General features: G+C 36.5%; 1 protein-coding gene across 17 annotated transcripts in view; it reads right to left on the reverse strand.

The window, feature by feature from the left end:
* Positions 1-26,862, reverse strand: part of DGKB (diacylglycerol kinase beta) — a 901,775-nt gene that overhangs the window by 478,991 nt on the left and 395,922 nt on the right. For all 17 annotated transcript variants that reach the window (XR_009565105.1, XM_060304680.1, XM_060304683.1 and 14 more), the window contains 5 exons: positions 26,498-26,617; positions 18,221-18,338; positions 15,537-15,625; positions 15,338-15,454; positions 5,058-5,156 (listed from right to left, as the gene is read on the reverse strand). Coding sequence is in view for 16 of the 17 variants with exons in the window: in XM_060304680.1 (XP_060160663.1) it covers positions 5,058-5,156; positions 15,338-15,454; positions 15,537-15,625; positions 18,221-18,338; positions 26,498-26,617 (543 nt within the window). In the remaining variant the exon portion in view is untranslated. The remainder of the gene's footprint in view (positions 1-5,057; positions 5,157-15,337; positions 15,455-15,536; positions 15,626-18,220; positions 18,339-26,497; positions 26,618-26,862) is intronic.

The raw sequence follows: 26,862 nt of genomic DNA on the forward strand, positions 1-26,862 counted from the left end.
ATAGTACTCTTAAAATATACTAGAAGCCAACTGCAACTCCAGAAATCCGTGATTATATTTGATGTATGGAATCACTGATTACATTTCTATTTTAATTTCAGAGTAGTTGGTTTTAATCCATTTTTGTGGCCATAAGCACCATCAAGACAAATTATTTGCGGAATCCTATTTAATTATTTGTGGAATCCTATTTTAGTGCATGCTTATAAAAGCAGGTCATCAGTGCAAAGAAGATGCTGACCTTGCTAATCTTCATAACAGGTGAGCACGTACGTATTGAATCATTAAAGTTAATAAGTGTTGAGGAGGGATTGAGGGATGAAAAGAGAGGTACAGAAATTTTAAACAATAAATAAATAAAAATAATACCTGAAGAGATGTTCTAAAATATAAGAAGACTGCTGCTATGGACCTCGACCTTAAAGTGTGTCATTAAAATGCTTCAACCAGCAAAAAGGGATAATGAGTTTATATTGCTCATTGAATAGCCAATTCCTGACCATAGGATCAAAAGCAAGGGATAAAAAACTTCAATAAAATCTTATGTCTTAAGTTCTTCATTTCACATTTTCTAGAATAAGCTAGAAATGATATTGATGACCACTCTGCAATAATTGAGTTTGAAACTCACCTGCTCTTCTCAGAGAACATGATCATGAAAAACTCATATTATTTGTGAGGACTATTTTCCTTCAATGAAAATTTAAAAATTTACAGCAGGTGATACAGTGTGAAATCATTCCTGGGAAGTTAATGAGAGTTCACAAATTGAAAAGCTTCCCGAGCCCATCAGTTGTAGCATATTAAGCAATTTTGTGTGCAAAACAACTTTATTAATTTGTTTAAAGTTTTAGTATTTAAACAGTTAATGATTTTAAGAGTCAATGTACTTATTCCATGATTGGAAAGTAAACTTTAATTTCTACTTAGCAAGGCAGCAAGGTAAAGTGATTTAGGCTAATTTATTGACATGTACAAAACCACAAGGACTTCAAAGAGCAGGTGAACTTAGAGAATTACAAGTAGTTCAAATCCTTGATTCTAGTGTGTAAGGTGGTGTGTGAGGGATTAGACGGGTTGATCCAGTTAAAGAGCCTTGTTTACCATGCTAGAGAGTTTGGCATTGATTTAAAATACTTTAAATATTTAAGAAGGAAAATATTTTATTGTATTTTTGAAAGTGGATCCAGGGAGTAGTATCGAGAATGCAAAGAAAAGAGGAAATTCAGAGATTATGCTATTAGTACTAGGAGAATGCTGGAGAACAATTTTTGGGTGACATATGAGACAGTTACAGTTGGGCTGAAGAAAAGAGAAAGAACATCAGAATAGGCTGTCTAATGATTAATTTGATATTCAAGATGAGGCACCAATTATAATTCTTAGGTTTCTGGCTTGGGAAAGTTGGGGAATGAAGGTTCTAGAGAAGGCAAATAGGAGAAGGCCTATATTGGGATTTGGAGAAAGGGCAGAAATGATGAGCTCAGGGTATGAGCTCTGGGTCTTGGGTTCCGATCGATCTTGGGTTCCGGTCCTGAATTGTCACTTCATAGCCATGTGACACAGGAAATTATTTAATCTGTTTCTCAGTTTCCTCATAGGTAAAATAGAGATAGTTACAATATTTACCTTATGGTGCCGCTGTGATGATTAAATTAATTCATACAAATCATTATCAATAACTGCAAACCCTTCATAATCTCAACTGTTTGTTACCTCACTCATTCTTGTAAATTGACACCAAAAACCTTGATTCCAACAATCTTTTTTTTTTCTTTTTTTTGCGGTACGCGGGCCTCTCACTGTTGTGGCCTCTCCCGTTGCGGAGCACAGGCTCCGGATGCGCAGGCTCAGCGGCCATGGCTCACGGGCCCAGCCGCTCTGCGGCATGTGGGATCTTCCCGGACCGGGGCACGAACCCATGTCCCCTGCATCGGCAGGCGGACTCTCAACCACTGTGCCACCAGGGAAGCCCCCAAACAATCTTTGATTCCATTGTAATCCAAAATGTATTTTCCTAACACCCCTTACTGTACTTCACTCTTCATGTCCTTACTTCCTTGTTTCCCAGCTTAATTTCCATGGCCAATCTCTATAATTACTCCCTTGCTCATACTCTCAACTCCTTTGCTTCTCTCTCATTTCATCATATTGGGCAAAACACAGTCTCATTAAGGCTGCCCCATGCCTATTCTACTCCTGGGCCTAGAACGTAACTGGAGAAATATGACTGAATATGACCAGAGAAATATACCCATCCAAGCTGACTGATCTTGTTCTAAATCCACAGTTATTAACAGGAAGAGACTTTTCATTATTCCCTGGCAATCATATGGTATTTCTTGATGCACGTAGCTCCCACTCTCCCAGGTGACTCATGTGTAACTCATTCCTGATCCTCAAAACTCTCATACCGTCTTTGCTCTTAGCAATGACCCACCTTCCTACTTTTCTAAGAAAATCTAAGTGTCATATCTTTTTTCCATTGTTACCCCCTGAACACACCAGTTAGATTGATTGTTCTTTTAAACATGTAAGTCAGATCACTCTCTCTTTTGGTCAAAAGCCTCTAATGGCTTCCAACTTCTTTCACAAGAAAAGCTAAAGACCTTAGAATAGCCTAAATTGTCCTACACATATGAAAATCTTAAGACGTATTTCACCTTCTCTACTAGTATTCCCCCTGCAGAAGGAGACCCAGTCACTAATTTCTTTGATGCACTTCAGCTATGTCAGGCTTCTCCTGCCTCTGAGTCTTTGCTTGTCCTTCTTTGGCGACTCCTCTGTCTACAAAGTGCTGGCCCCAGAGAGCCACATCGATGACTCCCTCACATTCCTCAACTCTTTACTCAATTATTTCCTTGGTGAACTCTTAACTACTTCTTTTATAATTGTAGTTCCAGCATTTCTTCTCTTCTTTTCCTACTTTAATTTTGTCCTTTAAGCTTTACATACCACCAGTAATTTAATATAACCAGGTACTAAATACTGTACTTATTGCTTTGTTTATTGACTATTTCACTCCACTGGAATGAAGACTCTATGAAGGCAAAGATTTGATTTGGGTTTTTACTGTTTTTCCTTCTACTGTTAATACTACTGGGTACATACTAGACTGCTCAGTAAATAAGTTGCTGTGATTACTTATAATAATGATAACATATCAGGCACGTAAACAACATGGAACCTCCAGGTTTCAGCACTTGAGATTCAGAATAGGAGGAGGAACTTAATATAAATTAATACGGTAATGAAATAAATAAATATCAAGATCCTGCTGGGAAAAATGTTAAGAGCAGAAAGCTGTGGCATGTGAGGGCAGGGCGTACGGATGAGCCAACATGGGGCAGGTTGAAATCTTGAAAGCTAGGAAAGATATTAAAAGGAAGTATCCAGAGAAGCAGAAGAAGAATAAGGAGACGATAGTATAATGGGTGTCAAGGTAAGGTAGACACTCATGAAAGAAGAGGTGGTTAGCAGTGCCTAATACTTCAGAGTATATAGTACCAAGCAAATGATAACGTAGCAAATGTCGAGCTACAAATCATGATAAATACCACAGGAAGATTTAATAAGTGAAAATAAATCTTCAGAATCAAAAGTATCTACAAAAGCAATGAAAGAGTTTGCAAGATTGTTAGAGACAGGACTATTCATTTAACCCATGTTCTTTACCTTTGATTCTCTCAAAGAAAGCAAGGATGGAATAATAAAAGAATGTATCTCATGTTTGAACTTATAAGACCAGAGGTTGATATAAGTAGGCCAAAGAAGTAGTCTCACTGAATTGAACAGGGCTTTATACCTAGATAGCTGGATAATAGAATGACATAATAGATTTCTTCTTATAGTTAAAATCTGAGCACAAGGATGCATCTAAAACAGTAAAATTACTACACTTCTTAAAGAGAATGCAAATATATAAAAATTTTATAAGTTCTTTCTCTTTAAGAAAACACTACAAAAGAACATAATACCAAAATTCATCTAAAGTATTTTAATATGGCTCTCATTATTTTTAATTAATCTTATTTACTACAAGATGTATAATATATCTTACATGAAGAAAGGAAATTTAGAATTAGTTACTGCTCTCCTCAGCCCCATGGAGGTATTTACTTCTGCTTTATATTTGCAGTTTGAGAAGAGAGTTTTCTTTTTTTTAAATAAAGGAATTTAGATACAACCAGCATTTTACAGATAATTACAAAATGAATCATAAGTGGGTGCAAATTGAGTAATTTGATTAATTTCTAAGTTGACCTTTAGAAAAGTATTTGTCTAACATTTCTTACTTGTTGTATTTTTATTATATCAAACTGAAGTTCCAGCTAGTTAACTTCCATGTTGTTTTAAAAAAATGAGAACTGCATTATAGATATGATAGTTTGTTTTGTAAAATAACTGTTTCACTTTAGGAAAAATTGGGATTTTGAAATGTAATATGAATATTATCTTTGAATAGCTGCTTCTCTTTCTATCAAGATTTGTTCTTTTCAGGATTACCTCACTTACACATTTTTCCCTTGTATATTTATTAAATCAAGGAATTATTTTGCAGGTAAATTTATTGTTCACTAATGAAAGATAAAATACACCTAATGGCAGTGCGTAACTCTCTTCAAGGTGTGTGTCCTCATTCTAAGTAGCCTCTGACTTAGGTGAAAGACCTCCCGACTGCAGATACATAATGTGCATCTCCAGCAAAACTGTCCATAAGAATAACTTCATCATTCTGGGAAACCAGATCTATAAAACATGTAAAATGTGGAAGTGTTCTTCCCATACAATTTCTGGTAACTACAGCATGACTAAGTGATAAAACCTGAGTCAGCTTCAGTTACAGCATACCTTACTAAGACGTTTATTGTGCCACGAAGGAAAAAGGAAATATAGTGGGCAAAGGGGTATTTTCTGAAGCCATGAGGTATTTTAGGTCTATTGAGTTCTGCCTTGATCAATGGAAAAATGATCTCTGGAAGCACTGAGTGGTAGAGTGTACCAGTTAGTCACAGACACCCCCAGTTATAGCAGAATGATGAGAAGGAAAAACTCACCAGTACCACTGGACAAATTGCTGTAGGTGGTAAAACATGGTCCTTCAAAGGTCCGCAGTCACATTCAGGTTTCAGATGAGAAGCACATTTATTATGCAGCTAGGAAAGGAGAAAGAGGACACTATCAAATTTTGCATGGCAACAGCAAACATGAAGCAGATTATATTTTGCCCAAGATACAGCAAATATATTTAAAGAATTACAAGAACAAACCAACAAGATCATAAAGGGATTCATACTACATTTGCCCTTATATATATTCTACCTTAAATAAACTGTTTAGCAACTTCTGTGACCCAGCCTATATATTTTCCAATTCTCAGAAATGTTTATATTCGAAATGTGCTTTAGGTTTTCTACCAAAAAGCCTGATTTCTTTGACAAACACACATTATTGTCCATTACAGTCCTTCCTTGGCTTATCTGTTAGCATAATCTTGAAACTACTACAGCACTGTGGATGCTTTTTTTTTTTTTTTTTTTTTTGACCCTCCTGTTTTCTCAAAGTCATTCCAAAGTGCACAGCTCAGTATGGGGCATAATTGATCCCATCATTAGTTTTTAACTTTCTAATTCAATATGTAAATGTAACCAGAGATTCATCTCAGTAGGAGCAGGATATAAATATAAGAAGACGATTATGATTATAAAAATTTATATTTATCAGCTCTACATTAAGTATGTGTATAATCATGTAACATGTTATTTCCTTTTCTACATGTAAAAATCTAAGCTGATATTTTTATCAACCTTGTCACAAGTTTAAATTAAGGTGTTATAACATAGTATATTAAATAGTGATTTTTTAAAAAATTGAGATGATAATTTTTATTGGAACCATACAGAATTGCTAAAGTAGTAGTTGTTTAAAGGCATCTAGGGGTATATCTGCCCTCCACTCCCTATCAGTTTAATATAAATATCCATACTTTAGAAAAATGATACATATTAATAAAATAACGTCTTGTTCAAAACCAAAAAGGAGCTGCTTCATTTTTCAGTTTTGAATCCAAAACCACCCCGTTTACGTCATGATTACATTAATTAATTTCCGCAACAAACCTACCTTTGTAACAGTTAATTAACAACCAACCATAGGAGTCTAATGGGGTTGATCTACTGTTAGCGATCGTATAGCTCACCACTATTGAAGGGGTATTTCTGTCGTCCTTGAATCTAAAACATCTGTCACGTCCTGCCTTGGAGTTAAGGCTACCTGCACAGTAATTAACTCACACTAGGCCACATTACATGAAATAAAAGTATCTTTACACATTCATCAATAATTAGCAGTTCTGCTTCTCCCTGGATGTAAACTCCTTTTGAAAAAGTGGTTTAATCTTATCAGGCATTGCTGATCTTTGTCAAGAGGCAGGAGGTATTGAAGATAAAGAAGCAGTTGAAGTCACATGCAAAATAGGAATAAATTAACAGACACTCACTTGGCAAATGCAAAGTTTCCTCCAAACAAAATCAGTGACTGGTTTAAATATATTAATTTATTGGACTTAATTTTCTTAGAATAAATCATGGCCCTGAAATTTTGGATTTAAACCAATAGATTACCAAGTGTTACAGGTTAAATTGGTCTTTCCCCAAGTGATTTCCTAAATCCTAGTACTTGTGAATATGAACTCATTTGGAAATATCTTTGTAGATGTATTCAAGTTCAGTTGAAGTTATACTGAATTAGGCTGGGTCCTAATCCAATGACTGGTGTCCTTATAAGAAGAGAGAAATCTGGACATAAGGAGACAGATATGAAGGGAAGAAAGCCATGTGACAACGGAGGCAGAGATTTGGTGATGGAGTCACAGGCCAAGGGACACCAAGGACAGCCAAGGATGCAAGGCTCTACGAAGAGATATAAGAAAAAAATTCTGTCTGTACACATTGAGAAAGTACTGATTTTCACTCTTGACTGCAGTTAGTGAAGCTTTACATGCAACTCTGAAGGACAGAGATGCAGGGCACTGACCACAGGTACATAAGCTCAGGGCCTCAGCCTCCTCCATGCCTCCATACCATGTGTTTCTAACAATCTACAACTGATATGATAAGGGATGACTAACCTCTCTATACAGTTATTTGATGTAAGTTATTTGATGTTACCAGATGTAAGGAAAGATAACAAAGATAACATGAGTTTAATGACAGCTTTTTGGCATTTAGGCTAGTTTCCCAGCAGGGGGGAAAAAAAAGGAACTGAGGACTCAGGTAGAATCACACAGTTGATAAGCCAAACAGAATGTGTGTGTAAAGGGTAACTCTTCGTATTGAGGTTGGAGGGTTTCAGAGCATAGGTACCAGCAAATGGTCCTATGAAATACTGCTGTCTGCAGAGCTAAATAAAACCAGTATGGCATTGTCCATTTTGATTGTCACGTGGTCCATATTCCCAAGTTTTGTCTAGGCAGCTGCAAGGCAGAGTCTTGCAAGAACCTAGGCATATAGCAGGGTCTACAAGGAGGTCAGTAACCATATCATCATCAGTGAAACAGGGAGACGCAGTGCAAGAAAATTCTCCTCCCCAAGAAGTCTGTATTAACTAATAATGTGCAAGGTGCCTTATACTTTTATGAACACTGGAGTCTGGAAGCTGTTATAGTTGGATGTCCATCAACATCATGAGATTATTTACAACCAGGAGTGTCAAACCAGAGGACACCATGTTGGAAAATACTGATCATTCCACAAGGTGTATAGCAGGTCTAGTGCATTTATCATACTGCTCAGAGACATACTTGAGGACAAAATATAAAACGTGAAAGCCAATGAGAAAATGCTTATAGTTCCCAGGACTATTTATCAAGATTAAAAGTGAACCTCATTTTTGCTGTGAAACTAAAACTTCTGCATAAAGTCTCTTTTTTAAAAAAGAGCAAATATCAACAAAACAGAAACCATATAATAGAATTTAAAAGGTACTTTCCCCCAAAACTACCCCAAAATGGGTTATGTTCTGTTTCTTGATTAGGTGGTGGCTACACAGGGTGCTCATTTGTGGAAAACTCATTGAGATCTACCCTTAAGATAGTTATACTTTTCTGCATGTATGTTATTTTTCAATAAAACTGTAAAAAGGAAAAAAAAAGTGAATATAACCAGCAATAAAAACAAGTTGCTAACACTGGTCACCACGACATTTTACAGAAAAAGACACAGCACAGCTGAGTCCTTCTCAGTGTCAGTAAGATACTGAAGTCTGACAATTGTCTTAAAGATAACCCAGATCCCAAATCAGCAAAACAGAAAAAGCCTCGTCAAGAAGAGAAATAAACTAGAACACTGATGAATCCTGCCTCTTAAATGAAACGGCCAGTGAAGCCCCAGAGAAAGGAAATCGTTACTTTTTTAAAAGTGTTTTTATTTTTGTTCACATTTACCTCTGCATTTTTAAAGAGTAAGGCATAAAAATCTCAGGTCGTTATTTTATTATATGTACAGAAACGTCCATTCATGTTAAGGGAATTGGTCCCTTACCTAGGAAATTCATAAAATATAAACCAGCTATTCCTGGAAGTGAATTAAATACTTGGAAATAATTTCAGAGTTTATGACAATTTCCAATAGCACCTAATTTAGAGCCAGGTCTATGTTTATTGAAAACAGCTGTCTCAATTTAGGAAGAAAAAGAAAATGTGTGAATGATGTGTGTGTGTGTGTGTTTACTGGATGGAGTTGAGAAAAGAGTGAAGGCATTGTATTGAGAAGAAAGCAATGTAGTCTAAGAAGTCAAAAGGGAGAAAAATAGAAAAAAAAATTTTCATAAGAATTTGGAGTCAAAAAAGAAATAAATCATTTTCCTACAGAAAAATGAAGTGACCAGATTTAGAGGTACATTTGCTGGTTTATATACATTTTTTCTAACATTTTGCCATTTCAGGGTGCTGCCTTAATGCTGGCATTGGCTAAAGCATGAACCTTTCTATTTTAAAGGCATCGGAAACCTTTAAACATTATTGTTAGGAGTTATTATTTTTTTATTTTTTTGGGGGGGGTATTTGCCTCACTTTTTTATTTTTTAACATCTTTATTAGAGTATAATTGCTTTACAATGTTTAGTTTATGCTGTATAACAAAGTGAATCAGCTATATGTACACATATATCCCCATATCTACTGTCTCTTGTGTCTCCCTCCCTCCCACCCTCCCTATCCCACCCCCCCAGCTGGTCACAAAGCACCGAGCTGATCTCCCTGTGCTATGTGGCTGCTTCCCACTAGCTATCTATTTTACATTTGGTAGTGTATATATGTCCATGCCACTCTCTCACTTTGTCCCAGCTTACCCTTTCCCCTCCCCGTGTCCTCAAGTCCATTCTCTAGTAGGTCTGCATCTTTATTCTGTCATACAGAATGAAGTCAGAAAGAGAAAAACAAATACCGTATGCTAACACATATATATGGAATCTAAAAAAACAAAAAATGGTCATGAAGAACCTAGGGGCAAGGCAGGAACAGAAATAAGGAGTTACTATTTTAAAAGAAGTAGCAGCCCTACATGATACCAAAGGTCAATAATCCACAGTCATCGTATAAGCTTTCGTTTGCGAAGCTCAAATGACATGCATCATCCTCCCATCCTGCGAGTCCTGCCTGACCGCGGGTATGTTACCGCAACCGGAGCAAATGATAACATGTTTTAAATAGAGGTTTTACATGTCAAGAAAATATGTTCATGGCAGAAATGAACAGGTATAAACAGTGTGATCTTAAGAATCAGAGAACGTAAGCAAGGGGAGGAGGAGAGAAGCAATGATGACATTCAGCCCGGCTGATTGAATTATAAAGCCCAGGGGAAATGGTTGCCTAATGGTAGAAGGTAGTTTATGCTGCTCTCACTTAGGATTTTTCTGTTTTTATTTTTTAAGTGGTTAGATTTACAGAAGGAGATAAAACCCAGTTCTAAGAGCCTAACATTCTATCTACATAATGGCAAATAGTATTACATCAAGAAGCCACAGGTTCTGAATAAAAAAAGGGTGCTAAAATGGTTTTTTTATCTTTAAGCATTTGTCTACACATACTTGTATATTTGATGCAGATTTGAGTATTACAGGATGATTTAAAAAAAAATTTTAAATCATGCATTTAAAATTCACTATTTAGCAGTAAGAAGAACAGTGTTATCAGTCATGAAAGTGAATTATCGAGGACCTCCTCGAAAGTCAGCACTCCATCAAGATTTAGGGTTATTAGAAGAAAAATGTGTATACTGGACCCGGAGCTGGATGAGATTGTAGTCTAACAGTGTAGATGACGCTAGCATGCAGACGTGACACTGCTGGACAGCAGTTCAGTCTTTCCTTTGGTGTGGAATAAAAGCCTAGAAAGTGTTTAGAAAATGGCAAACATCATTATCAAGGAAAATTTCAAGGAAAATGTGGAACTTAATTTGATTCCTGAGGTATAGTCAAAATTTGAGGTGGGTGCCTTCAGGGCAATACTAGAGTAAGCAAAACAGGGGGGAAGCATGGCTTTCCCAGAGGCCTGTCAACAGACATGCTCGGCTACAGCAGGGACTGGGCATACAGGGGACTACTATATACGTCATGTGCTTAGGTTTGGGTCGGATATTTGGAGAAGTAAAAACCAGGTTGAGGTAGGAAGAGGTGAGAGCTGCATTTATTATCACAGGACTATTATAGGTTGCTGAAGGTGGCATATGATAACAAACTAGTATTTTCAGAAGATGACTCTGGAGGTGGTTTGCAGCCTGTGTTATAGGAAAAGTACCTTCTGTTAGGGAGATAAGCCAAGATTTCTGACTCTAATCTAGTTAAGAGGTGCTAAGAGCCTGCACGTGGGCTGTGAATGGTGAAGACAAAAAACTCAAATCTGAGAGAGATATTTTAAGGGGAAAACTTCAAGTCTCAGAGATAGGTTGGATATATGAAATAGAGGTGAAAGACAAGGATAAAGGAGATTGACTTCTGTTTCCAATGATTGCAAGCCTGATGTTACCATGTCTGATAGAATACAGTTGGAATAGCTGTTCTTCGTGAATATAAATAAATCAGCTTAGTCTAGGATTTAGTGATATTCGGGACCACATGGTTCTGGGTGCTTTTAGAATATGCAGGTGCTATTCTTAGACTGGGCGACTACAGACCCTTCCAGAAGTGAGTAAGAGATGGCATGAGTAACATTCATGGAGTGCCCTCTGTGAGCCACGGGATGGGTTTTGTGCCCTCATATGACATTTTAGCTAGTTTTCACTATGATAATAATTGTTCTTCCATAAGCACTAGTAGGTATAGGGCCTTCCCTGAACACAATGACATACATTTTTTAAAAAAATCCATTTAATTCTTACAAAAATCTTACAAAATAGGTATCATTAAGTCCATTTTACAAATTAGGAAGCTGGCCAAAGCTTTTTACATACTTGGCCCAAGATGGTACAGCTACTATCTTACTGGTTGGACAGAGACATTCTTAAGAATCTGGTCAGTCTAACTTATGACTAAGTTAAAACTCAAGCCATTTCCAAAAGTCATATGTACAAAGGAAGTGATGGCATTTGGAAAACCACTGAAATGAAGCCAGGTTTCGTTATCTTTGTTTCTCTCTGCAGTCTATTCCTCACGGACTCCGTTCAGATAGGTCTTACTAAAGCTCAGCTTTGACGGTGCCATATCCCATCGCAACTTCTGCTAGTTCTTTGCTATATTAATAGCACCTTCTGGGAAGCATTAAGACATAAGAAAGTAGATTCAGTTTGTTTAAAGGCAACCAGTAGTGTAAGTGTCAGTCAAAAGCAGATCAACTTTATACTAAAATTTTCATACAATAGTTCAGGAAGAAAGTATAATTATACTAAATATATAAATGTTTAGAGGTAAATATCCTCTGTTTAACCTAGGCAAAAAAAATCTATAAATTAATAGACAGAGTCTTATAATTGCTTAACATTAAAAACCAAAACAGCACAGAGGCTGAAGTTATTTTTAAGAAGGCTATATATATTCTTCTGGATACGTGAGGACTTATATAAAAATATCAAGTCTTGTTTCATGAACCAAACACCCACAGGAACCCCGGAGATCATGGTTTACAGCAAATCAGGCTAAAGTTAGCCAGAAGCCTCGGGTCTTGGGAGAGCTTAGTAAGAGGGCAGCCACTTTTCCCTGACTCTGCCTTACACCCTTCAGTGGTCCCTGGTTAGCCTGTGTCCTGAGTAGAACTCGGGATTTAAATACATTTACAGCTGATATTGTGCTTTGCTGTAGTGACCAAACAGTCATCTTCATGTACACTCTGATCTTTTGTTAAGAATAAGATGTTAGGGACATCCTGTCTGAACTGAATTAGATATGAAATCCTTAGATTTTAAAAAGCAGAGTTTATCCACAGGTAGCACCTTCTTTCCTATAAAAGGAAAGGCCTAATTTCTTACAACACTAGGAACAGGATCAAGACCAAATATAAATATGTAACTGGAGAGTGCCTGGGCTAGAAATACAGATTTTGGAGTCACAGATGAGAGGAACCACTAAAACAAAAGAAAGAAAACAAGAAAAACAAAATGGAATATAAAACAAGAAAAAAATCTCAAGATGCCCTGATTATCAATAAGACCGTTAGCAATGGTAACTTTGAGGAGAATGATTCCCATAGAATGAAAAGGGCAGAAGGTATACCTCATAGAGATTAAATGGGGGAAGGAGAAGAGGAGTCAAGTAAAGAAACTTAAAATCTCCAAAAGCTTTTCTATTAGGAAAGGTAGCAATGCATAGTTTTATTTAATCTTCTTTAAATTTATTTATTTTTATTTTTGGCTGTGCTGGGTCTCTGTTGCTGCGCGTGGGCTTTCTCTAGTTGTGGCGAGAAGGGGCTACTCTTCGTTGCGGTGTGTGGGCCTCTCATTGTCATGGCTACTCTTGTGGCGGAGCACGGGCTCTAGGTGCATGGGCTTCAGTAGTTGTGGTGTGCGGGTTTCAGTAGTTGTGGCTCGCGGGCTCTAGAGCATAGGCTCAGTAGTTGTAGCACACAGGCTTTGTTGCTCCGTAGCATGTGGGATCTTCCCGGGCCAGGGATCAAACCCATGTCTTCTGCATTGGCAGGCAGATTCTTAACCACTGCGCCACCGGGGAAGCCCAGGAATGCATATTTTTAGAGCGTTCTAACTTTAAACACATTGTTTTTTTTCCCAAGAAATAAAAATAGGAGGGGCTTCCCCGGTGGCGCAGTGGTTGAGAGTCCACCTGCCGATGCAGGGGGCACGGGTTCGTGCCCCGGTCCGGAAAGATCCCACATGCCGCAGAGCGGCTGGGCCCGTGAGCCAGGGCCGCTGAGCCTGCGCGTCCGGAGCCTGTGCTCCGCAATGGGAGAGGTCACAACATTGAGGGGCCCGCGTACCACAAAAAAAAAAAAAAAACAGGAAAGAAAATAACAGATCTAAAACATTACACTTGAAATGTATGAAGGAGGGCTTCCCTGGCAGTGGTTGAGAGTCCGCCTGCCGATGCAGGGGACACGGGTTCGTGCCCCGGTCCGGGAAGATCTCACGTGCCGCGGAGTGGCTGGGCCCGTGAGCCATGGCCGCTGAGCCTGCGCGTCCGGAGCCTGTGCTCCGCAACGAGAGAGGCCACAATGGTGAGAGGCCCGCGTACAGCAAAAAAAAAAAAAAAAAAAAAAGAAATGTATGAAGGATGGCAAAATAACTTGAAATACAACGAAGAAATAAATTCTGATATTCTCTAACTTCAGTTTATAGTAAAGATATAATTAATGAAAGATGCACTTTATGGGGAAAGTAAGAGGAATGGGCTCCTATAAGATCAGAAATAAAACCAAAATATTTTTATAGATGCTTAGCAAGAAAAAAAAAGAAAACTAATATTTTTTAACAGCCCAAATTTTTTAAAAAATGAAATAGTTTTGGTCTTCTTAAAACTGAGAACTCAACATGTTTAAGTAATTTCTATGTGTAATTTAAAACATTGTTAGACGCTTTATTACAATAACCAAATACTTCAAAAAAATAAAACTGTCTTTCATAATTGAGGAAATTTCAAATGTAAATATAATTTAACCGAGTAATAGCTGAAAATGATTGAAGAAAATGTGTTCATTTTTAAAAAGTACTTAATTGTACTTTTGAAATGCAAGTCACAGTTTGTTTTTCTCATTATCCTGTGTGTATGTGTGTGTGTGTGTTTAAGAAAAATTTTTAAATGGCGTGTGTGTTGGGAAGGGGTGTTGAGGGGCACTACAGAGAAACGTATCTGCTTAACTGAAACAACGCTCCCTACCGTTTTATTCCCACAAAAGCAAGAATAATTTGCCCTGTAACAAGATGACTCATACACTAGCTGTAAAAAGAAAACACAACTGATGGGGGAAAAAACTCAGCCCCATAAACGTTTTTGGACCAAACTGTAAAAACTGGCTATTCTTAAAAATGTGTGTTCTAATTAATTTCCAGAAGTACAACATGAAACACTAGAGGTACCATCTAACAACTGCATTTATTCCAGAAGTTACTTGAAGCAGCTTTGACAATTAAGCAAACTAGGTAGAGTGCTAAGATTTCCTGGGAAAGACCAAGGAACCTCTCCTTTCTCGACTGTCAATACCATTAATGACTAGCGTTTACATCCGTATCTGTTATCCCTCAACTTATGATAATTAACTAAAGGAGCAAGGCAACACCATGTTGTAAAGAAGGGTTAACTGAGTTCTTAGAAGCACCAAGATCTAAAATATGGACCACCTGCATCTCTACCTAGTCATGTGGTCATTGACGATTTGCATAGATTTTTCTTGGTCTTAGTGTCCTCACTATAAAATTAAGTCTTTGTACCACATTATTCATTGTGCTACCCTTTTTAAGCCCATAGATTCTATGATTGGAATAAATTTAGAACATGTACAATAGAAAATTTTACCAGAAAAGTGTTTTCGGGCAGAGGGATAGCTGAGCTCTACCCAGTCAGTATCCCAGGCTCACTGCCCACCCACAGCCATGGTGTCTGGTTACCTTCCTGGCAGCTCCTAGAACTCCATGGAGTACAGATTGAACACCTTATGACAGTATTATCTCTAAGGTTGTCACTAGCTCTAAAATTCTCGATTCTATGAGGACAAATCTGACCTTGACATTTATCCCTTTGGGAGCCACACATGATATAAGAGGCCCCCATGAATTTATGCTAACTTGGACTTAGTCTAAAATTCAGGATGGCCTTCCAGGATAGGACTCATCAGAGAACATGGGATATACCATCTTCATCGTGAGTGAATGCTAGAGATTTATCCTTCAATGTTACTCACTGTGATCTGACACCAAACACAATGCAGTCCTGTCAAGCCCTGGTAACATTTAACCGTTTTGTGGCACTTATCACACTTGGTTGGGCAGTTGCCTTCAACCCAGTAATGACGCATCACCTAGAACACAACAGAAGCACCGTGGTAAGAGGAGGCATCCATAAACACCACCCTCAAAAAGCAAGCATGGCCACACACTTACATCAGTGTTCTTCTTGGACTTTACGTAAGTCTTGATGCAAGAAGGAGGTGCTCTAGCCACGCAGCGCTCATGGACTGTGTACTTGCAAACTGAAAGGAAACATGTACGCAAATTCAGAGCTAATCCTGGTCCTGATTGCAATTTTATACAGAAAGAATGACATTAACAGAAGCTCGTTTCATAGCCACTGCTCCCTAATCAATCCAATCAGCCACATCAAGGAAAAGTCCAACTCGACTGTTTTTACCATGGAATACAAAAGGCCAATTAGTACAGGAAATATTATGCATGTGAAGAACCAAGACTCCTCTATCATGGCAATAGCAGGAAATGCTTAATTAAATCAGGGCTCACTCAAATTTTTCACAATAATTCCCAGATGACAAACATACTAAAGACAAATTGATGACTGCCAAATGGCTTGGTGTCATTTGCTAGAAGGAAGAGATCTATATTTTACAAAGTATAGGCATGAGAGCAGCTGGCAGGCATGGGAATAAAAGCCCATGAGTTTATGCTATTTTGTCTATTGATTTATCTAAACCTTAAATGGCTGATTAGTCTATTTCCAGAGAATAGATTTCATCATATGCCAGGCCTTCAGTTAAACTTCATCCCTCATTGCCATCGTGGCACTGTTTGTCCAAAAGGAACAACCTTTGCTGGGCAGCATATTGTATATATATATGCAAAATTTTATATGTATCTGCAAATATGTATAGAAACACATGTACAAACATATATATGTGTGTGTATATAAAACGTATAATGTATATAAAAAACCAACACATACACTTTATTGGCATCTTTAAACTACTTCATGGCTTGATTCTCAATATAACTCAGGGTCATATACAGATATTCTTTAATAAAACACTGGTTTCAAATTAAGAATTCTAAATGCATAAATACATAGAATAAAAATTAAGTAAAAAACAACCAAGCAGCTCTCTCCATATAACAAACAAAAATTGACCACTGCATGAAGTTAGAATGAAAATATAATATTTATATAGTAAAACTATTCCCAAACATCCACTTCTGTGATTTCCTTTGGCAACACTGAGGAAGAAAATGCAGTTTCTCTTCTCTTCCACATTGGCAATAATGTTGAGTATTACATTTGCACACTAATCAGTTAAAATCTGTGAGCAAGGTTCTCACTCTTATATGATATTGCCTATGTTATTTGAGAATTACCATTTTGTTTCATAAGCTCCCATCAATAGACAGTACCATGAAAAATTATTTTCCTTAAAAATAATAAAACTTTGAAAACAAATTGCTTCCTTTGTACATGGAGAATGTTCTGGTACAAACAGCCTTTTAAATGTGGCCACTAGAAACTACCCTCTAAAGCGGCACGAGGTAATTTTATGTAACTTTATTGAAATCCTTAAACACGTAAGAAATCACTTAAAAGTGTACCTACGATATGGTTTTTAATGTAAAGTAAAACATCTGAGAGAAAGGCAACTCCCAAATATGCTACCAAACAAGCTGTTAGCTAAAAATAATATCTGAAAGTTATGTATTATATGGAAGCCAGGTAAAAAATTAGATTTAATATAAATGCACGAAAATGGGATATGTCTAATGAACTTGACAATTTCAGTAACTCCATACACTGCAGAAAAGGGCGTGGATGGACAACGTGCTGGACCAAGACAAAGTCACACTTTAGTGAGGAGGACTCAATATTCCCTCTGTTTTTTTTTTTTGGCGGTACACGGGAGACTCTCTCTCAACAGTGAGAGCACTGTTGTGGCCTCTCCCGTTGCGGAGCACAGGCTCCGGACGCACAGGCTCAGTGGCCATGGCTCACGGGCCCAGCCGCTCCGTGGCATGTGGGATCTTCCCGGACCGGGGCATGAACCCGTGTCCCCTGCATCGGCAGGCGGACTCTCAACCACTGAGCCACCAGGGAAGCCCTCCCTCTGTTTTAGCAGAGGCATCAGGGAATGCAAAAGTTCCTCAGGTATACATGTTGTTTATTTAAAACTTCTTAAGTGCCTTTTATGAATTGTTACATATACTACCAGAAAGTACGCCATAGAATAAAATAAATATTGTAAAGATAAGTGTACCAAAATAAAAATAATGGCCACAATTCATGAACTGGCAACACTTTGGGTTCTAATATCCATTAACCATATATTAGATTTTCTTCATTATAGAATTAAGAATCATGTGCCTGAGGTATAAGATTAGTGTGTATTCCTTGTGATTTCTTAGTTTGAATGGAAACTGATAATCAATCAATTATCTTTAAAAGACTGAAAGGAATTAGCTCATAATAGGAAGACAATGTGAATAAAGCGATAACTTAGGGAGGGAAAAAAGACAAATATGCATAAGATATAAATATGAGAGACCAATGGATATTTTCATAATACTCCCAGAAGAAATGGGAACCATGAATAAATTAAACTACAGTGGAAAAAAAATGGCTAGTGAATTGGGAAATGTCCCTATTTCTTTTCCAAGAAGAAGGTTTTCCAAAATTGAAGAAAGTTAAAACTAGAGTGATCTAAACCTTCAGAAACATACTTCAGGGAAAGATAAATCATAGGTACGGGAAGGGTCAGGTGATTTCTTAACTCCGTCTACAAATAGGACTATTCCACGAAATCAATCGCTTCTCACCAGAGGTGATGACATCCGGGCAAAGCAAACATACTCACAGGAGCAGCAGAGGCCCTGCTTCCCCACGCCGATCAGCATGTTCAAGCAAAGATTGCAGTAGGCAGGTTTGTTAAAGTGCTTGAGTCGCCACACATGCTGTCCGTCATCCTTCACATTCTGCACGGGACGCAAGAGAAAAAGATTTCACTTAATGAAGTAAACAGTGGAATATGTAAGTGCCAATAAAACTCAGAGCTGGACTGAAGCATTTGAAGACAATCTGTTATTTCATCTCTGACTTTCTCCAAGATTGCCACAGAGTCTAGAAAACCACATGTGCTCTAGTGGAATGAGATCCTGCTAACAAATATCGGATGCTATAGCAACCCACAAATTCTTGCCTAATATCAACAGTTCAACAGCAGGTCCCAACCATCATAACCGTCCGCCAAACTGAGAACTCCTCAGAACAGAGGCGTGTTTGCCTCACCTCTGTATACTTTAGTCCTAGCACAATTCCATAAACAAATCAGTGAATAAAGGAAGAGAAAATACTCTTGAGTGGAAGATTCTGAGAGATGAAAACCTTGACAGAATATGTTAACCCTTGCTTAATGGTAGGAATATGCAAATTTCATGATGGTGGTTAGCTCTTATAAGGAGGTAGAAGGGTGGGATGGGATGGGAAAGAATGACACTTAAAAGTAAGTTATTCATGATATTCTGAGGCTTCAGTTGGGGGATTCCTTATATGTTATAATTGACGCTAACATATTTTTGTATGTCTCAAATACAAAATTTAAAAACATAAACTTTTATAAGGCTCTAATTAAATTATTTTGCTTCTCTTTTACAAAATATGAATGATTTTAATCTCATGGAAAGATGGCAAAAATATTAAAACTATATTACTGTATTTATTTATAACAGTCTCTACCATTATTTGCCACAATAAAACCTTGAGTTCAATTAATTCACATTTTAGCAAAACGACTGTAATTATTATTTATTCTTCTAAGTAAAACTCTATATAATATTATAATAGCTATTCTCTATTAGATACATTGAAGTAAAATGAAATAATATGATGCTTAAGATTCCTTGCAAGGAGGTGAAGATATTAAATGAAGTTATTATACATCATTACTTTTATTACCATCATTTTCTGTATTAACATGTAGTCCTTGTACATCATATACCAAACTATATCAAACTCAGATTAATTTTAGACATTATTTATTGGTATTCTATAGAAACCACAGCAGGTCATGGTTTTTTAGGTTAGTCAAGTTGCCATACTTCTTAGAACACGTTGAGCTAATACTTTTTTGAGCACCTATTATGTGCTGGGGCACTAATACAAATTCTGTGGTAGTGAGACAGTACAAACATGTCCAGATCATTTTGTTTCTCTGGATAATAAAATATTAATAATCATGCTTCCTAACTACTTTTTCCTATTCCCTATCAAGAGATAAACCACCAGATCTGAAGTACCCAATTGAATCCACAGTAACTAATTCCTACATTAGAACCAGAAATGTCAAATTTGCATCATAATATGAAACATTAATGAAAATGCATTCTGGGAGATAATTCTCCATGGGTCTCTTGAATTTCTGCACATTTTGTAAGCAGAAGAACTGTCCTTTTCTCCAAGTTATCTTTTCAAAGGTGTTTGAATAACATACAGCCTTGCACAACAGAGATGTGCAGAGGGCAGGTTTCCTTACTGTCCGGTGTAATAAAGATAATTTCTCCCTTCTAAGCAAAGGTTTAGCAAGTTTGTTTACTGCGTATTATAAAAGATGTAGTTTCCCCAAGCCAGGGGTTCTGAGCTCTGATGCTGTGCAAGGCAATTACTTGGACCTCTCTCCATCACCCCTAAGAGACTTCATGGGCCAGGAGAACTAGCTCAGATGTGAAGCTCCTATTGCTTCTTTGCTGTGAGTAAACAAGTTTTTGTTTCTGACCCAGGCACTCATGTCCTCTGCCAGCACCCATGGAACTGTGGCAAGCTCACTTGTTCACTTGCAGGTAGGGCAACTCTCAGACCCTTCATGGTTCTTGACAATGCTCAGCTTCATTTTCCTGCCAAAGAACTAACAAGTTCTCAGCAAAAGCACTTCTGCAGAAGGTGCCATGGAGGGGACATCAGAAGACAATGGTGTTTCAGGGGTTTTTTTCCAAAGCTTAAGAAATAGATTTTATAGTAATTTCTGAATCCAGTTCTGGTCTGATCAAGTCATATGATTTCTAGTATCTTTATTATGTGAATGGAATGCTTTATATATTTGTTTAATTTTGCTATAGCTTCCAAACTACTATGTTTTAAAATTTCTATTCCTTCAAATAAGAGTAAGATACCCTGATGTTAAAAGTTAAAGAGGTTAATTTTTTTAAACATATTGATAAAGTTAGCATTAAGTATTAGTTTAAATAATTAGATTAATGCTTAAAAAGACATTTGTAAGTGAAAAGGAGAAAAGAAAATTTAATTTTCATATGTATTACTGTTCTCATAAGCCTTGTCATTTTATTTTTAAATGAGTGTCCATTACATGTGAATAAGCCTTCTCTTGTTGAAGAGCACATATGGACTAAGTTAGCTGGCATTTTCCTTATCAAAAAATAAACAAGTCTGAACGTGGGTGTTCTGTCAATCAGAACACTTAGCCATGTTACAGGCTGCCACTGATGCACAAATCCATTACCCCGACATAAAATGCTCTACCAAAAAACAAATTAAATCACTTTATAGCTCTTAGCCGGATACATTGCCAGAATATTCAGAGGATGAAATATGTATGTGACTTCAAGAGAAGAAATTGAAACCAGGAGCCAACTACTTCTAAGCAGCGCAAATTAAACGCCAACGCTATGTATTTTCATGTCTTGTCTTGTTTGTCTTATTTAGATGGTAAACTTACTGGGGAAGGGGGAGACTCTGTCCCTTACTATATTCTGTCAGCCAGTAGAGCATACGCCTCTTAGTACTTCTACTGCAAATAAATATTTATTGTCATAGAGAGGAATTCATTTTTATAAAAAAGCAATGAAGAGGGAATCTGGAAGGCTTGATTCCTGGCCTCTGATGAAAATGTGGATAAGCCATTTCACCTTTCTTATTTTCCTCTCTAATAAAATGAAAGTAACCACTTTCCTCACCCAGGCCATGGTGTGAGGTTTCATTATACAATACCTGTGAAGTCAATTTAGCTCCTCAGAAGACTGGTGTTATATAAACAGCAAATATTATTACCGTCATTGGGTTGAGTTGTGTAACATCCCAGTGTTTCAGCCAAAAGATTTGAGAAGGATGTTGGTAGGTTTATGATACTTTATTTCATAAAAGTTGTGTTCTACTGGTTTTTACATTACCAGACATTATTCTTAATGAAAATTTATTCCTGATATTTAGTAAACACTGTATTTTATAATGAAGCAGTTCAGTTCTGTGCATGTGTCAGAGAAACGTTTAATGAAACACAGGCAAATTAACACAGAGAGGGAGTGCCAGGGTCTTCCTCGCCTTCTAATCCCTTGTAAGTCAAAAGGAGGCTTTGAAGGGACGAATGCTGTCTGGAAAATACTGAAAACTATTTCATTATCTTAGTGATTTCTAAAGTATTAGTTTTTTCTGTAAATACCTCAAAGATAGCAGACAGTGTTCAAGTGAACTAGGGCTGTTATAAATAATATCATTTTTTTCGAAGGACCTCAAGGAGAAATTTCACTGATGTCACAGCCAAAATGCTCCCATCCCCCTGCCTAGCCAGGTCCCTGTTTCAACTGACCTCACTTATGACACATAGAAGAGCTAAGGTCGCACATGGATTCCAACTCAAGAAATAAGTGCCGTTAAATTACCTTACTTTTCTGTTCAAGGTCTCCCCAAAATTATAATGATAGGAAAGAAACTGTTCTTTTAGACAAAAAGATGAACTATGTCAAGCCTGAGGAAAGAGAATGCAGAAAGAAGTTTTAAAATTCTGAGTGGAGCTGCAATCAGCTGCCCATCTCCAGATCCCACTTTCTGAAGTCAGGCTCAGACCCTAATAGTCTTAAGGTTCAAATGCCATTTCAACTGTCAGTAGCATCACGTGGTTATTTTCCTTGAATGACCCAGTGTGGAATCTCAAGAATTGTTGCATTTATCCAGCTTCATAACTCCTTTCTAGATTGTGCAAACAGCAGAACAACATCTTAATCAAATTAAATTTTAAAAAATAGAGTGTGAAACATTAGTTTTCCAAATATAGCTTAGTCTATTAAGAATACATCATCTTCTGCTTTCCATCATACTCATCAAGGGACACATTTCATCAGAAATCAGGAAGCAAACCAAAGAATTACTTCTACTTTATTGAATCAGGCAAAAAACTGTATCCTAAAACATTTCAATCAATGGCAAAGTTTAAACTATATATAGGGATTAAAGACCAGGACTCTGAGAACATATAGTGAAATCAACATACATAACCTTTCAAAAATCATACAGGCCAGATTTGGGCCCAACAATCCAACACTAAGAAGTGAAGGTATCCTTATTTTAAGCCAGGTTCCTATTTAAATGTGTATTCCTGTTTTTATGATAATATGAATTCAGGAATTTTCCTTGAAAAACCTAATAATGATCCAAGATTACAGATTTCAGGAACTGGAGCATTACTAATTATCCTGTTCATCGAGGAAAACAAATGTTTGAACTGAGAGGATATCAGGAAAGGAAAGTGATATTCCTGACTAATTTCTTTTTACATGTCCAGATAAGATGACTGGCAAAAAAGTGACCTAGTTAGTTAATAATCAAGCCAGGGTGAAGGCCAATTTGATAACGTTCACTGCCACTCTACTATCTCTTCATTAGTCCTTATGTCTTGCTGGGGTGGTCTAATTGAGCTAAATTGAAAAAAAAAATCAGATTTCTCTTTCCAAGATAATTTTAAAACAGTTAACACTCATTCTGTTTGTATGACAGATTAATGATAGAATAACTTGGGGGTCAGCAAAACTATGGCCCTTGGGTCAAATATGGCCAGCAAGCTATTTTGTAAATAAAGTTTTATTGGAACACAGCCCTGCTGTCATTTAGGTGGTGTCTGTGGTGGCTTTTGCACTGTAGTGGCAGAGTCTAGCAGTTACAACAGAGACCTTATGACCCACAAAGCCTAAACTATTAACTTTCTGTCCTTTTACAGGCAAAGTTTGCCGATCACTAGAGCAGAGTTTATTGCTAGATACAGTTATTTAAAAAAGAAAATCATTTTCCTTCAAAATAAGATTTTTTTAAAAAGCAATTCTTCACTGAGATGAATGCTGAAGGAAGAATGAGTAAGTCTCAGGCATAAATTTTTCATTGTAATCAAAATCACATATGCCACCCAAACACTCGATTTTACTTCAGATGTAAGAGACTATACCATTTCATACTGGGTCTCATGAAGTGTGAAGAACTTCTTGTAAGAGAAAGGAAATGACTTCTACTCCCTAGCATTTGATAAAGAATTAGGTTCTGATAAACTACAATTCTGATCCTAGCACCACAATGGGTATTAGGTAAAATAGAGTACTTTAAAAAATTCTGTTGATGGAGAAAAATGAACTACAATAAAATCACAACTGCTCTGCCTTACATTGCACGTGAGGACTGCTCTCCCAGGGCAATATTCTTATCTGGGTAATTGGGCTAATACACCACGGTCACTTTCAAATACACTGTGGTATTTAACATGCACTATCAATTAGCATCTACTCCCTGAGCTCATAATTGACAATAGACAAGAATATACAGGACAACATAACAAGACAGGCCTCACAATAAATGGCTGAATTCAACCTAAAGCTTCTAGATTTCCAATCTTATAAGCAAAAGTGGGGGGCGAAGTAGGAGGGAATGACACCATGAATCAAATTCTCTACAGGTAATAACAAAACACATTTACTGCCTACAGAAAAGGAAATAAATCTCAATTACTAAAAAAGGCCCTCATCACTCAGTTGTCATTGTGTCATTACTGGTTTGTAAAACACCTACCATGCCTGGGAATTAAAAAGCTGTTTTTAACAAATAGATGCTCTGATTTGTGATCATAATTACATAGATTTTCCATCTTATTAAAAGCCAATTTTAAAAACATTATTGACTTATTCTTTTTTTAAGAAGTGAAGAAAATACTCTCAGAATTGTTCTTCACAGGGGAACCATCCAACCTCATATCCAAGTTGATCTACAAATGTTAAATAATGTAGCCCTGCCATCTAGTGGCCATCACTGGGAACAAAACTTTGGAACACAGCTTGGGTTTCTTTGAAACCCTGAATCGATTTCTCCTATTAGCTCCAAAAAAAAATCTTTTAACGAAAAACATAAAATATAAATCTAAGAATATGAATATAAAGTAAATGATGTATCATTAACCTGATGGACATTAATGGCAAAGAATTGTCATTCCGTTGAAATAAAGTTACTGCTACACTAGAAACTGATGAGGTACATTGTATTTGTTTAAAATATTTTTAGTTAAATCCACATAGATTTGTGGACTATATTTACCAATGCTATTTTCATAATTTCACAAATATATGTATTTATGAATAAAACTAAAGAATTTCTAAGTAATATTTTCCAAAAGAAAACATTATTTCAAAATCTTTCTGTGATATTAAAAATATAGATGACTATATCTCCATTACTTACTTCTTTCATTCTCTCATGCAAGAATTTCCATAAATATTTAGAATAAAAACATTTTATCTTTAAAAATATAAAATTCCCTTTGGGAACCATTATCAATAGTATTTCTTGAATAGTCATTTGTCAACTATTTTTCAGTATAGAATATACACCAAACCTTACAAAGTTAACATTTAGTCAGTTTTCTTTCTGTTTTCTCCCAACAGTCTGATTTACATATGCTTTTGACAGAAGGTATATTAAACAATAAACACATATTTATGATACAGAGATATATAGTAAGTTATTACAAAAGATACTAGGTTATGTATAGTATAAGAACATCAGATACAGGAAGTATTGCTTCATTAATTTGTAAAATGTAGAAATATGTATCTATTAACAATAAGGTCTATATTAACTTTGTTTTAATAAATTATTTACTTTAAGGGTAATTTCCTATTTATCATCTATTAGTAATTTTTCTTTTCCTTCCTCTGACCATGTCTAAAATCCCATGGGCCTCATGAAGGCTAAGATTAACCTGAATGTAAACGAATTTGAAGATCCAGGTGAACTGGAGACAAATTCTACCATCTGAAACCCATTTATATATTCCCAAACCCATATGTAAATATGTACAAACCTATTTTTATATACTCTCACATGTTTTAAAACACAGACTGCAAGATCTCTTGAGAACTGTCTTTAAAAAAAATTGGTGTCTTGAGTAACTGTGGTATAGTCTTGAATCTGAAAAATCATTATTGCTGGTAACAGGAAGCACGAAGAATGTGGAGGTCAGCAGCAAAGTGGTGGACATTACATTCTTGCATCTCAAAACTCTAAATATTCTGTGTGTCAGGGTGCTCTCCATCAGTAATACTCTTTGAATCTAAGTATAAATTTTACTATACTCATGTTATAGTTAATTCTTATTTATTAAGCTAAGTATAAAAATCTAGCATTGACTCATTGGATTTTTAAATTAACTATTACTAAAATTCACACGAAGCCAGGGCAGCAAGATTTGGACTCTAAGTCACTATCATATCACATTCTGATCTTATATGGATCTACTTTATTCCCCAAACCACCAGTTTTAAATACCACTGGAGGCAATGATATAAGAGAACTTCGACAGGCTTAGAAGGAAGAACGTTGACAGACTGTTGATATGTAAGGAAAACATTTACACACACACACACACCACACACACATGCACACGCACACACACGCATATATACTCAACTACCTCTATATATAATTGGCTCCCCCAACTATGGGTTTGGTTATTAATAAAATAGATCATCTTCATGGGGAGGGGGAGCACAGAACGCAATAATACTGGGATGTTTCTTGCATTAGATAAAATAAGGTCAATGTTTTCTTTTAACAAGATTGCACTTTAAATAGTGGAAAAAAAGAGAGAGATTATGTATTAAATAATACGGTAATACCTAAAAAGAATTAATATATTTGTGGCAAGTATTACTATACAAGGAGTTATTGTCAACTTGTACTGTGACATACGTATTAGAAGCAGGCACTCACTATATACTTAATGGTAGAAAATAGCCAGATGAATTTATAATCAAAATGTATAAAAGAGAACCCCACTGACTTACCACCAGGCCACCCCCTCTCTGTAAATGCTTACATTTTCTAAGCCCAGGAGCACAAGAAGTGGAATTGTTGTCATGCCTCCTTGAATCCATTCCTCCAGAGAGACTGTTCCATCATGATCATAGTCAATTTCTTCCATCATTTCATGAAGAATCTGGAGAAGAGGAGATGAGGAAAAACTTGAAATAAATCAATAAGATAAGTTTCATATGACACAACAAAGTATTGCACTGAACTGGTTATGATAAACTGTGACTAGCAGCTAAGTAGAGAGTTGAGGTAAATATCTAAATAACTCGGTACCATGTTAATCCTATCGAGCATATAGTAGCTTTGCTATGATTTCAAAACCCTGACTACTTACACTGATCAGCTTTTATAAATAAATGCTTAACTTAT

The sequence above is a fragment of the Globicephala melas genome, chromosome 9, assembly GCF_963455315.2.
Source record: "Globicephala melas chromosome 9, mGloMel1.2, whole genome shotgun sequence".
Lineage (NCBI taxonomy): Eukaryota > Metazoa > Chordata > Mammalia > Artiodactyla > Delphinidae > Globicephala > Globicephala melas.